We start from the raw sequence: 12,298 nt of genomic DNA, 5'->3' as shown, positions 1-12,298 counted from the left end.
GGGTTTAGGGCAGCAGCAGTGTATGGTGTTTTTAAGGGAAGTGTAAGGGGGTTTATAGCTGTCATTGCAAAATGTGTCAATACAGGGGGCCGTCGGGGGGCCCCTTCTCCTCTTGGGGGGCCCCAAACATTTGCCTGGTTTGCTTCTCCTGAGGTTTCGCCTCTGTAGAAGTTTTCTTCCGTCATCAATCCAGAGCTAAATGCCAGAAAAATACAAAAGAAACTGCCTTGGAAGCAACAGAGAGACCACGTCACTGTAATACAGCAATATTTCTGATTGATGATTTCCAGCTACATTCCTGACGCTAATTAAGACAAGCTATTAGAACACTTTAATTTAAAAAAAATAAAAATAAAAAAGCAGTCAGGCTTACATTTTCAGTAATACATTTTATTCCATTAAAGAGTCTTTTTTTCTAATTGTACACTGGAATGTTAAGATTCCCCTTCAGTAATTTAGTTAAAAATGGTCAAAACAGCCATTTTCAACCCCATATCCACACAGCCATTGCTAAATTGAATTGAAGTACAAATGAAAAAAAAAAAAGACAAAAAAAAAAAAACAAGTACATGAAAGACAAACGTTATATTAAGAATAATCATGTCGATGTACTGCGAGAATGTAAGTAAAGGATGACTGGGTGGACGAACTGCAGCAGTCGCTCCGCTCAGCTCGGATGTGCGGGGAATGGGTCGAGTGTCGGGCAGGCAGGCTGTGATCCAGCTCTGCTACTGTGTGTGTGTGTGGACTTCTACGGTCACACCAACACACATCACACACCCGCTCCCATCTCCGGTCTTTAAAAAAAAAAAAGGCCTTGTGGGACGTCACATTAGGGGCTTGTGTGTTGTTTCTGGGCTGCGTTCAAAGTACTTTTTCTTTTTTTTAAATTCTGTCGTATCTCAGGGGCTGAACGTCGGGACTGAAATGGACCAGGGGGAAACATGGCATTTCCTTTTAACAAAGTGGAGTGGTTGCAATTGTGTTATAAAAAAAAAAAAAGAAAAAAAAAAGATTGTAAGACAATTCAACAGATGCAAAAGTCAAATATTTTACTGGTGGTTAACTTTGCCCTGCAGCTGAGAATCACTCACAAAGTCCTGCTCTTCACTGTCAAATTTCAATATCCAGATTAGTGGTAAACAATGACAAATTATACAGCACAGAACAGTAAAAAATACCAAAGTTAAAAATAAAAAGGACAATTTTGCTGATGATAACCGCAGACAGTACAGACAATATGTTTAGCAAGGAGCCATAATTTTTGCTTTTCAGCGAAGAACCAATGTTACTTCTACAAAAACTGAAAAAAATAAAATAAATCAGTGTTCTCACAAGAAAGAAAAAAAAAAAACAAAAAAAACAATCATCTGAAGTGAGATATCAATAGAGCAAAATCACAACAGTTTAACGATTAAAGAGCGACAGGCTTATAATGATTGAGACAGCTACAATGCTGTTGTTATGGATAAGAAAATCTGAAGAAGAAAGAAAAAGCAAGAACCCCGTTCAAGAATCGACGAACCATTGCGAGTGTGAAGGAGACAGTTTGTGGAGGATGCTAAACTAGCGGCGCTCATTCTTAGTGGAGACTGACACAGCGGCCCCTCGGGTCCCTGTCCTCCCTCTCTCCCACCTGGCAGGGTTTTACTGATGAAGAGATGGATGCCGGCCTCTCGCGGCCTCACCCCCCCTCCACCCGCAGTCATCCTCTACTGTGTCTGAAGTTCTTTACAGCTCCGCTCGGCGAACACAACAGCATCAGCGTAGTTTTCTTTTTGTGTGGGTTTGTTGGGTTTGTTTTTTTTTTTGTTGTTTTGTTTTTTAACCTGTTCAATTAACTCTATATATAGATGATCCTCTCTCATACAAACATATAAATACACCACCGCTGCTCTGCTCCACCACAGGAAGAGGCTTCGTCAGAGGGCTGACGCAGTCCTGTCGATGTACACAGTCTCTGAAGTAGTATACAGGGTGGGCAGGCAAGAAATCTTCAATCTTTCTCTGTAGCATAGATTTGGACTTTTTTTTTTTTTTGTTGGTGATTTTTCTTTTAAATTTTGTCGTTTTCTCAAATATTTTTTGTTTTGTTTTGTTTTGTTGTTTTTTTTTTTTTTTTTTTTTTACAGGATTTCATATTTGTCGACCAGGAAGGAGATTTCTGAAGAGAATCTAACGGAGCTGTCGCCGTCTACGTGAGTCACTTTGGTAACCTGGGAAAAAGAAAAAAAAGTCAGTTACTAACATGTAAGTACGAACAATACTGAGAACAATCAGCAGTGACTTCAACTGTTCCTGCACATATTTACGCTTCACACAGTTTCAATCCTCAACATTTTGCTCATGACGTGAAAACTTTTTTCTACAGAACATCAACATCAAACAAATTTGACCCACTTTTTAAAAAAAACTTAAAGAGTCTCAGCCTTGTTAACTTGCACAACTAAAGACCGTTTATATAAAAGGTGCGTTTTGCTTCCCCCTGTCATTTCAGACCTCAATGATCCACAGTTCACTGTGGAGGAAATGACAGACGTGTTTTAATTTAAACGTCTGTCAAAAAGTGGCCCGAGCTGTTTGGAGGTTTTATTGTCGATCATTAAATGCTCGTCGTTAACGAGAAGGTGTAGTCTGATGGACTTTCAAACATAATCAAAGGTGCAATAATGATAACGGGCTGAAACTTATGATTATTTTAATGATTAATCATTTTTTGATTAAAAAAAATGGAAAAAAAGCTCAGAATTTATATATACTAGATACTAGAGACTGGATTCTTGTGGCTGATACTCTGTAAAAATAAGAATATATTTAAAAGATATTGGATGGACTTGTGATGTATTGTTTATTCCTTACCTAACTGATTTGTTCTTGGATTGTTTATTTATTCTGACGCTCTCCTTCTTGTTGTGTGGTTTGTGTTTGATCTGACTGAGACACTGATGGTGGACCGCTGGGGTCAGCACTAGAAAAGTTCTGACTTCTTCCTACTCCTTTTCAAGCATGGATTTCTTTATCTGAATTACTTACTAGGACTCTGATGTATCTTCATTTTGTTTTTTTTGTTCAAAATAAACCGGACCAATCAAAAACATTCAACAACAATCAACTTATCACTGCAGCAGGAAAATGAGTTCATTTCGAATCAGCAGTTGCAAATGATTCAGGTTCAGAAAGTACGGTCTCAGAGTTGACGAAGACACAGGGACAAAGATTGACGCAGAAACCAACGACGGGTAAGACGTCTGCTCCGTCACACACCTGGATGTCGCAGTAGTTGCGCTTGGACACAAAGGACACATTGATGGGGAAGAAGTCGTTGGGCTGTCCGGCGATGCTGAACTCCAGGCTCCCGGTCTTGTTGTTGGCATCGATGACCGGTAGGCACCACTCCAGGACGTTTCGCCTGCTGTCGTGTTTGTACTCTCCGTCCAGATCTCCGATCACAGGAGCTCCCACCCCGGATCTGCAGAGCAGCAGGGAGACAGACACACGGCAGCACATGTCTTTGTTATGGATGCATTATTTCTTCACGATGAAAAAGTACAACCCTTTAAAGCAAGATTCAACTTTCTGTCCTTTTGTGTATTTTGGTTTCAGCCACGTCCCATTAAGTTTATAAAACTAGCGGCTTCCCATAATATATTTCAAATGTTATGATAGTGTATAGGTGTGATTAAAACTAGAATATTCACCAGTGTCTTAACTCTTAATTTAGTGAGTATATATCAACAACAATGACAAACAGTCACTCTGACAGGAACCGCTGCTGAGTCAGGCGGCGTGTTGTCGGTGTACTTACGGTACAGGGATGCTGATGACCACATCGTTGAGCTCGAGACTCTCTTCCTGAAGCTCGTATTCGATGTTGACATCACAGCCGGTGCCGCTCTCTGAAGGCCAGCAGTTTACTGTGAGGTAGATGAGGAGATTAGATCAGAGATCAGATTATCTGATGAAATAAACAGCAGCAGCATCATTTTAAACTGGATTTACTCCATGAGCTTCCAGATGAAGCACGTGCGTCAGAACGTACTGGTTATAGGTATGAGGGACTCGTCTGTGGTCTGTAGTCTCCACTTCAGCACACCGACATCGTTGTTGAGAGGGAACGACTTCTCTGGATTCTTCAGGCCGATCACCGACTCCGCTGTGAACAACTTCTTGTCCACGTTGGGATGTGTCTGAGTAGAGACGACACACGGAAACATGAAACCAGAGACGAGGGCGACAGCTTGTTTGAGTGTCAGGTTTTAGAGTCACTGTGTGATGTGCGATGTGTGTCGACCTACTTGCAGCTGCAGTCCTTTGTTGTCATTGTTGTTGATAATGAGGCGAATGCGTCCGTTCTTGTCGTCCGTGACTCGGAGCGTCACCATGCCCAGCACCTCCATGTTCTGTAGGCCGCCGTCACGACCGCAGGTCAGCGAGATCTTCTCCTCCACACGCAGATGTACACTGGAGAGGAAACACATCCAAACAGTATGTATGTGTTATAATGTCGTGTGTATTCAGCGGTTGAGTCGAGGCTGTACGAGGTGTGAAGTGTGTTCTTCATGAAAACAACTTGCACAAAAGGTTATTCTAGGTTAAAAAGTAGAGCAGATGACAGCTAGCTATGTTAGCCGCCTCATTCACGACAGTCCAGTCCACTGCTGTGTAAATAGTTACACAGACAATGAAGACCTGCCACAGCTTACAGGATGTTTAGCTGACTCTGCTGCCTAACTTGATCTGAGCTGTGTTGGTGGAAGAGATATGATCTCTGGCTCTGAGATATGATGTCGACTGAACAGTGAGTGGATTCTACCTTCTTCGGTCTGGGGAGCTAACGCTAGTTTACAGCTGTCTGCAGGTATCAGGCTGACGACACTGCAGATTAATTAGTGAGCAGACTTTCAGTTTATCACAATGAGAGTGGGTGTTGAAGCATCTGCTACAGTGAAGCACCCTTAAATCAAGTAATCTTTGATTTTTGAACTTGATTGGAAAGTGTTGACCTCTAATGATGCCAGAACATTAATCATATAGACCATGTTGTGTCTGTACCTCTCCACGTTGACTGGTGGTGGCAGAGCCTTTGAAACATCTGAGCCTCTCTTTCCTGTGGAGGGCATGATGGTTTCACCCTCAGACTTGAGCTTGTCGACAAAGTTGTCCACCTCTTTCCCTTTAGCGCCCAGTTTCAGAGCCTTACTGGGTCCACTGGGTCTGAAGAAGAAAAAGACAAGAGGCTTCTTCAGTAACACATTGCATTGTATCGCAATCCAATACAAGAGCAAGCAAAGTTTAAATCAAAAGCAGCTGATTGGTGTGTTTGTCTGAGCCGTACCTGACTGCAGCGGGTGTGATCTTGGGTTTCTCTGGCTCGACGATGGTGTCTGTGATGATGGACCCCGAGGAGACGCTGGTCATGCCCGCGCTGCCGAAGCCGCCGAAAGCTGGCACCTTCTTTCCAGAGCGCTCAGCGTCCCTCCTAGCCTGCTGCAGCTCCTTGGCTTTCCTCCTCATCTCTGCCTTGGCCTCTCTTTCCTGAGTCTGTGTGATTAAAAAACAACATTCAATTATATGGTAATAATACACTGAGAAAATGACACGTTTTCACTGGTGTTTGAAGATTTAATTATTTTTCTACCCAATAAATATATAAAACTGTCTAACAGGATTAAACTAGTTGCTATATTCATGCTTGCAAATGGACATTGTTTGAGTATCCCCTTATTTTGTGTCTTCAATGACCCAATTTTCCCACAGTGACCGATAAACTTATCTTAACAGTGAGACCTCACCTCTCTGACAGCGCGGAAAACCTTCTCCTCGTGAGAGTCCATCTCTGTGAAGGTGCGGATCTGAGCCAGGTTGACGTTCTCCCTGTAGCCTAACGCCACGATCTCGTCGAAGGCAAAGATCAGGTCAAAACAGTGCTCCGATATCTCGCTCTCCTCCAGCACACGACAGTACTCTGGGATCTGAACAGGCAGGGAAGAGAAATGAATGTCAACCAAGTGAGCCAGAGCAAACATTTTAACATCTGGGACACCTGCAGTGAAAAACAGATGTGAACTGTTAGAAAAAGTCACAAAATGATGAAATATAAAAGCTTGACAACTACACTGACCATGATGCATCTGATCCTGAATGAAAAAACAAACAACTTAACACTGTGAGACTGTTTATTCTTTATTCTGGATCTGGAATAAAATACTGTAAGACTTTAAGGAATGCTCCTTTTTGCTGAACTTAATGAACATTGTTTTCCGATTATTTTTGGGCCATGAACGCACCTTTCACCTATTTCTGAAAAGCTGTTTGCTTGCAACTCTAAACCTGATAAAGAAATGGCAGCTGCTGTTCAGTATAAATAGCAGAGCTTGAAGCTCTTTGTATTAATACGGACGTCCGGCTCTGAGCAACTGTAACGGACATTAAATAATAAGTTAACTTAATGTAATCTACCTTTTAATTAGAGACGTCCCGAGCCAATTGTAAAAATCGGTATCAGGGTTAATCCGGACATTTTAATGGATCAGTACAGACTGATTAAAACCACATCCTTTCGTTACTGTGCTCTGCTGTTTAATCCATATTTTATTCTATATTCAGCCTCATAGTGTTGCAGCTCGTCTCCTTTAAAACAGACAGGCTCGACAGTGCAGCATACCACTGCATAAGCCAGTGAAAATTAGCGTGTGTGAATGTGAAATATTCGTTGGGTACACCGAGTTCAGACACTGAATTTAGTAAAACACACAGTCTCACTGATCTCCGATAGTAATAACCATCAGCACGCAGTGCAGAAAACATTAAGAAAGCAGATCCTCACTTTTAGCCGGTGATGCTTTCGCCGGTTGAAATAATTCCTGTTAATTCTGTGCGTTACTTCATGACAGGCATAAACTAACCACAGCTGTTGTCAGGGTGTGTGGTCTCTTTACATCACTGTCTGTACTTTTTAAAAGATTATTTGTGAGGGAAGAACCTCCACTCTCAAACACCACTGTACAACCGTGAACTGAGTATTTCTTTAGTTCCAACAATTCCAACAGAGTGAGACGTCTTCTCTCTAGTGGATCACGTCACCTCACTTTCATCATTTCTTCATTTTTTATTCAACTTTTATTCATATCAACAATAATTAATAATTGAAGCTTGAGATTGTTAGTCCATGACCTTCAGTATTCGGATCTAAATGCTAATAGAAAATAAGTTGTGTGATCTGCAGCTGCGTTACTTCAGTGTGTGAGATCAATAGACAGACACCCAATACTGAATGACTTGGATCAGGGCCAAAAAATAAATAAATAAAATGACCAGGACATCCCTACTTTTAATTATTAAATCTTTTTTTTACCGTTTTGGATTTTAATTTAAGATCTTCCATTTTCAAGATAAAGTGAGAACATACTGAACCAACTATCATTTCCCCACAGCGTGTTAATTAAAGGTGTCAATGGTTTACTAATCAAAACACCCAAATACAACCTACACACAATTTTGATTTTCTTTCTACCTCAAAGGAAAATCAACTAAATGAAATGAAATCATCGGCAGTGCACAATAGTTTGCTGTTACATGGCAAAGATAACTTCAGGTTGTCAAGAGATTTACTTGATGGACTGATCTGTTTGAAGCACGTTAATTACTAATTAAATGGCTTCACAGGGTGAAGTTGTCTCTGACAGTTTGTTTTCTCTTTTTTAAAATCTTGTAAAGGTAGGTGTCTGTGTTTGTTGAGCACTGCAGGACAGCATGAGTGTCATGATCAAAGCCACATATGAAGTTAAAAAATATTCCTCATAAATGGTTGAATCTACGCAGCAGACTACAGTCTATTTTAGGTTTTCAGGTTTCAAATGCAGATACTGTTGGATGTCTACAATCAATCTATCTACAACTGATATACCATCAATAAGCAGTGAGAGGCTGGAGGTTGCTTCAGTGCATGGTACTGTAACTCAAAGGGAGACATCTGCATCTGGTGACAGGTCACAGTGACTGTATGTAGTGTGTGAAAAAAGCTCTCAGGGATTAAAGCAAAAAAACAAACAACTGAATACTGAATTCTCTCGTGACATACCATAAACACACACCTGGCTTTTCGATTTTTTTTTTTGCACCATGAACTACAAGGTTAGCAGAGACAAGCCCATTTATTTTTGACTGTTTTACTGATCTCTGATAAATCACGTTAGCTAACCTGAAACACCTGGTAGCGCGATTTCTAAGTCCCGTAACACATGAGCTGGTCCTGACCTCCCTGGGGCCCTAATCAAAATTCTGCTAAGGGGCCACAACCCCTCCTATCTGTGAGCTATGTACCATTTTCGAATATAAAATACTCTTTATACTATAGCTTGGCGGAATACTTGATAGTTATTATTTACAGAGAGATGTGCATATTGCCCAATATGCTAAATTCAATAGTCAATGTCAATACATTGCTTTCCATCTTGAAGGAGTGCAGAGTTGTGATTAAAGCTTGACTGAGAGACTAGATAATCATTATTATGTTCGCCATATATTGTCTGGACTGGTCCCCACAGAGTTTGCTGCTGGGAAGCACGAGTTTCATTTGGTGCACATGATCACGTGTGACGCAGTTATCTTTTCTGAGCTGCAGTTTATAAACGCTGGGGCCCGTTGGTGTTTATCAAATGTAATAATTAGTTCCAATATAGCTTAATTTCACATTCACTTTGGTCAGCCACAAAGTCACACAACAGCCCTGGAAGTGGCTGGTGAGCAAGACACAGACAGACCAAGACACGCTCTGCTGAGCTCGGCTATCGAGACAGACAGACTACAGACAGATGCACATCATACGTTACTGTAATTTACCTGTTCCCACAATTCAGTTTCATGGTGTTTTTTTTTTTAAATCTTTTTTTGTGAGCAGAAGGATAGTTCCACTTCATGGAAATTATAAACAAACATTGACACCCACTTTGACTTGAGGGCTAGAGAGAGTCTTGTGTAATTTGTGGGGCCCTATGCCACTTACATAGCAAGCCCATAGGGCCCCTCCCCTCACCTTTTTTCCCTGTGGATCCACACTGATCTCATACATGACCTCCCTGATATCCAACCATGGAAACCAGTCATAGCGACAGGAAACTTTAATCCCTGAGATCTTCATTTATGTTGATTTAAGGAAAAAAAAAGGCTAAACCTCTGTGATGTAATGTACAGGCATAGACAGAAACAGAAAGTTAACTCCATCATTTCTTACCACACGGGAGAAGAGTCTGAGTGTCTCCAGGTCCTCCAGGATGTTGCTGTTCTTGGTGGTGATGAGGACCATGTAGAGTTTCTCGAGGGGCTGGTACACATAGCGAACACTGTCTGTTTCAACAAAGGTGTGCTGCTTCCCCGTGTTCATCAGTTTAGGGAAAGCAGCCAGGAGACCCTCGATACGCGTCCGGGTCATTTCCACAAACTGCCGCGATACAATGGCCTTTCCGGCCTTGGTGCACACCGCCGCTGCCAACAGCACCTGCAGGTGGAGAGAAAAGACATTGTGAATATTATTGTGCCTTCAAACCTTCAGTTATAACACATTCACAATTTGAGTATGCAACTGTTTCCAAAACTCAAAACTAAATATTAGGTCAACAGGAACTTAATTATGTACAATGAAATGTCACCATTCATCCATAACACAGGTGTATGTGTAAATTCGGCATACTCACCACTCACTCAGAACTACCTATTCCAATAGTATTGCAGCTTGTAAAGTTGTAAATTCTCCTACTATGGTTAGTTTTGTGTAATAAAGTCTGCAGGAATGGCTGATAATGGTTGACGTTTTACTGGAATATTTTTCCTGCAGCAGAGACAACATATATGCCGAATTTAACAGCGCTGAGGAGCGATCCAGCAGATGTCGCGTAGTTTTAATGTTGTCTTAGTGTCTGCCACGAAGTACAAGCAACTTTGAATTGACAACATTTTGAACGGTGTTTGGTGAAACGTTCCCATCAGGGCAGACACAACGGCAGCGATCGTGGACAGGAACAATACGCTTCCATAGCAGTAAAATTAACTTACACATAAATGTTGATTTATCTTAATCCAAGTAAGTTCACTATTAATCATACTTTATTTCACGCTGGTAAATGAATGAAAGAGCTGCATTCATTCCACGTTGACAATGGCTGAAGCTGGAAATGAAAAGACCCCCGAGTGCAATGTATCTCAACTTGATATGGACAAGCAACAACTGTGGTAACCGTTGATAATCTAGAAAACAAATTGTCCCACCTAGTTAACCATAGTGATAATACAAATGTACACATGCTTATGGTTAGTTTAAGCACCGGTATCCAGTCTTGTCTGGCTGAGGACAAGCTGACAGCAGGTAACGTTAGCTCAGATCCGGCTAGTGACAGGAGCTAACACTAGCGCTAGCTTGTAAAGCTAGTTAACGTCAGCAGTATCTGCACATTCAGTGCCGCCTATTCACGTGAAATTTGGCTCTTTATAATGAAACAAGGGTTCATTTGTTTACTTTTAGCAAGTAAATATAACGTTGACGCTGTCCACATAACGGACAGAAACGTTTGTATTAGCTTATTTCGCTCCTGGAGAGGCTAGCTAACTGGTACCCAACTAGCTTTAGCTATTTGCCAGATTAGCCAATGTTATGATAATTGCAAGGCCCGATAAAAGGTAGGAAAATATCACGATTTTCGACTGTCACTCACCATTTTGGTCTCTCTCTATGGTACGACGATCTTCAGTGTCTCGTGTTTCCTGCTTAGGGGGGGTTTCGAGTCACTCTGGAACAACAAGGTGCGAATGTGCAGCTGACTTCAAGTTGTATGATTGTTAGCTAGCTAGCGTCAATATGGCAGCAGTACAGAGCCACGTCTCCACCGGAAGAGCAGCGCCAGATCAGCCCACCGTGGAAACCAATGACGTGGGCCCCAAAATGTTGGCCTTGTTGCATAAATAAGTTACTACAGCTGCTTCCACGGGCGTTTCTTCCTCCTGTTTAGATTTCACAGGTAGTGGCAACGACTTACGGGCTCCATTTACCTTTAATCTATGAACTGAATAAGCGATGGTGATACGAGATATTGAGATATTTTAAGATCTGCCACACTGATGTGTATATATCATTGTTGACAACTGCCATTATTAATAGAAATCATTAAAACTTTCAAACTTTTTTTTTTTTTAAATAACATGTCACGTTTTAAAATAACACAACATGTATGTGCCCTTAGATTACAGTGTTTTAAAGTTTTTAATTAATTTCTACACGAATAATCTTATCACATGGGGTTACCTAATAAGTTTCTACTGTAGTGATGCTTTTTTTTAATATATATTATTATTATTAATATTATTTTAAAATATATCATGGTGCAATTTTAAAATGGCTGCTCCTCCACTGACTGCAGCTTGGGTTGTACCTCAGTTTTACATCAATTTGAACCAAAGTGTCAGCCACATGAATAAATGTATATGTAAAATTTTTCATTTTTTATTTGGGATTTATTATATGCTGGGAATTGTGGACTGTGCTGCTACTGATAAAATGATATACATGCAAAACAATAAATTCACTGTGGATTTACATACAACATATAAAACAATAACAAGTTTTTCATGAAAAAGTATGTTACAATTATCACACAGCATAAACTGTCACTGTGTTCAACAGTTATAATAAAATATATTTTTTAAAAAACAGAACTTTTAAGATCCACTCAGTTTCTGGACTATTGAGTATTTCATTGCTCAATAAACTACAAAGATCAACAAACTATTAGTTTTAACTAGTTATGTTATAACTGCTTTGTTCAACTGAAGCATGATGATTTACTACCTGTGGGGCCCTGTCTTGAAGAGGGTCTGTGTGACAAAATATAGTCTTCAGGCCTTTATTATCTGTGTTTTTATTATTCTAATTGACACACTATTGTGGCTCACTGGAACACTTGAAAAGAGCAAAGCTATTGTTCATGTTTTTAGTAACACCAAAGGCCTACACTTTGGGGGCCCACCAATGAGCGACCCGTAGCTGGTTAATCTAACCATGGCTCTTATAATACTGAAAACTATAATAGCAAATTTTGACTTGTCTAAATTGATAGTGCCACATGTTGAGATATTACCATAAATAAATAAAGTATCTATCTATCTATCTATCTATCTATCTATCTATCTATCTATCTATCTATCTATCTATCTACTCCACTATAGAACTACAGAATTCATGGTGTTGCAGTAACTTATTTTGGTCACCAGGTGTCATCATTTAAACTGTGTATGGAAGATGTGGAGCCAC

The 12,298-nt window shown here is 40.5% G+C and overlaps 1 protein-coding gene across 1 annotated transcript; it reads right to left on the bottom strand.

Moving 5' to 3' along the window:
- Nucleotides 1-369: 369 nt before the first annotated feature.
- arcn1b (archain 1b) lies at nt 370-10,874 on the bottom strand. The gene is made up of 10 exons (XM_023428454.2): nt 10,707-10,874; nt 9,233-9,496; nt 5,793-5,972; nt 5,336-5,541; nt 5,053-5,214; nt 4,296-4,461; nt 4,040-4,187; nt 3,806-3,914; nt 3,265-3,469; nt 370-2,216 (listed from the first exon to the last, which is right to left on the bottom strand). Exons 1-10 carry the CDS (start codon nt 10,707-10,709, stop codon nt 2,127-2,129), a joined length of 1,533 nt encoding a protein of 510 aa, XP_023284222.1. The 5' UTR covers nt 10,710-10,874; the 3' UTR covers nt 370-2,126.
- Between the last annotated feature and the right edge of the window lie 1,424 nt (nt 10,875-12,298).

This window comes from Seriola lalandi, unplaced genomic scaffold (assembly GCF_002814215.2).
Source record: "Seriola lalandi dorsalis isolate HSWRI2012SDOR001 ecotype SW California unplaced genomic scaffold, Sedor1 jcf7180002054875, whole genome shotgun sequence".
NCBI lineage: Eukaryota > Metazoa > Chordata > Actinopteri > Carangiformes > Carangidae > Seriola > Seriola lalandi.
Note: the sequence above shows the minus strand (reverse complement) of the source record. Positions and strands in the feature narration are given on the sequence as shown.

Bases quoted from the DNA above. Each gene is read 5' to 3' on its own strand.
- arcn1b (XM_023428454.2), bottom strand. The intron at 3,915-4,039 runs GTACGTTCTGAC...TCTACCTCACAG, and splicing joins GTCCCTCATACCTATAACCA to TAAACTGCTGGCCTTCAGAG. The intron at 3,470-3,805 runs GTAAGTACACCG...GCTGCTCTGCAG, and splicing joins GTCATCAGCATCCCTGTACC to ATCCGGGGTGGGAGCTCCTG.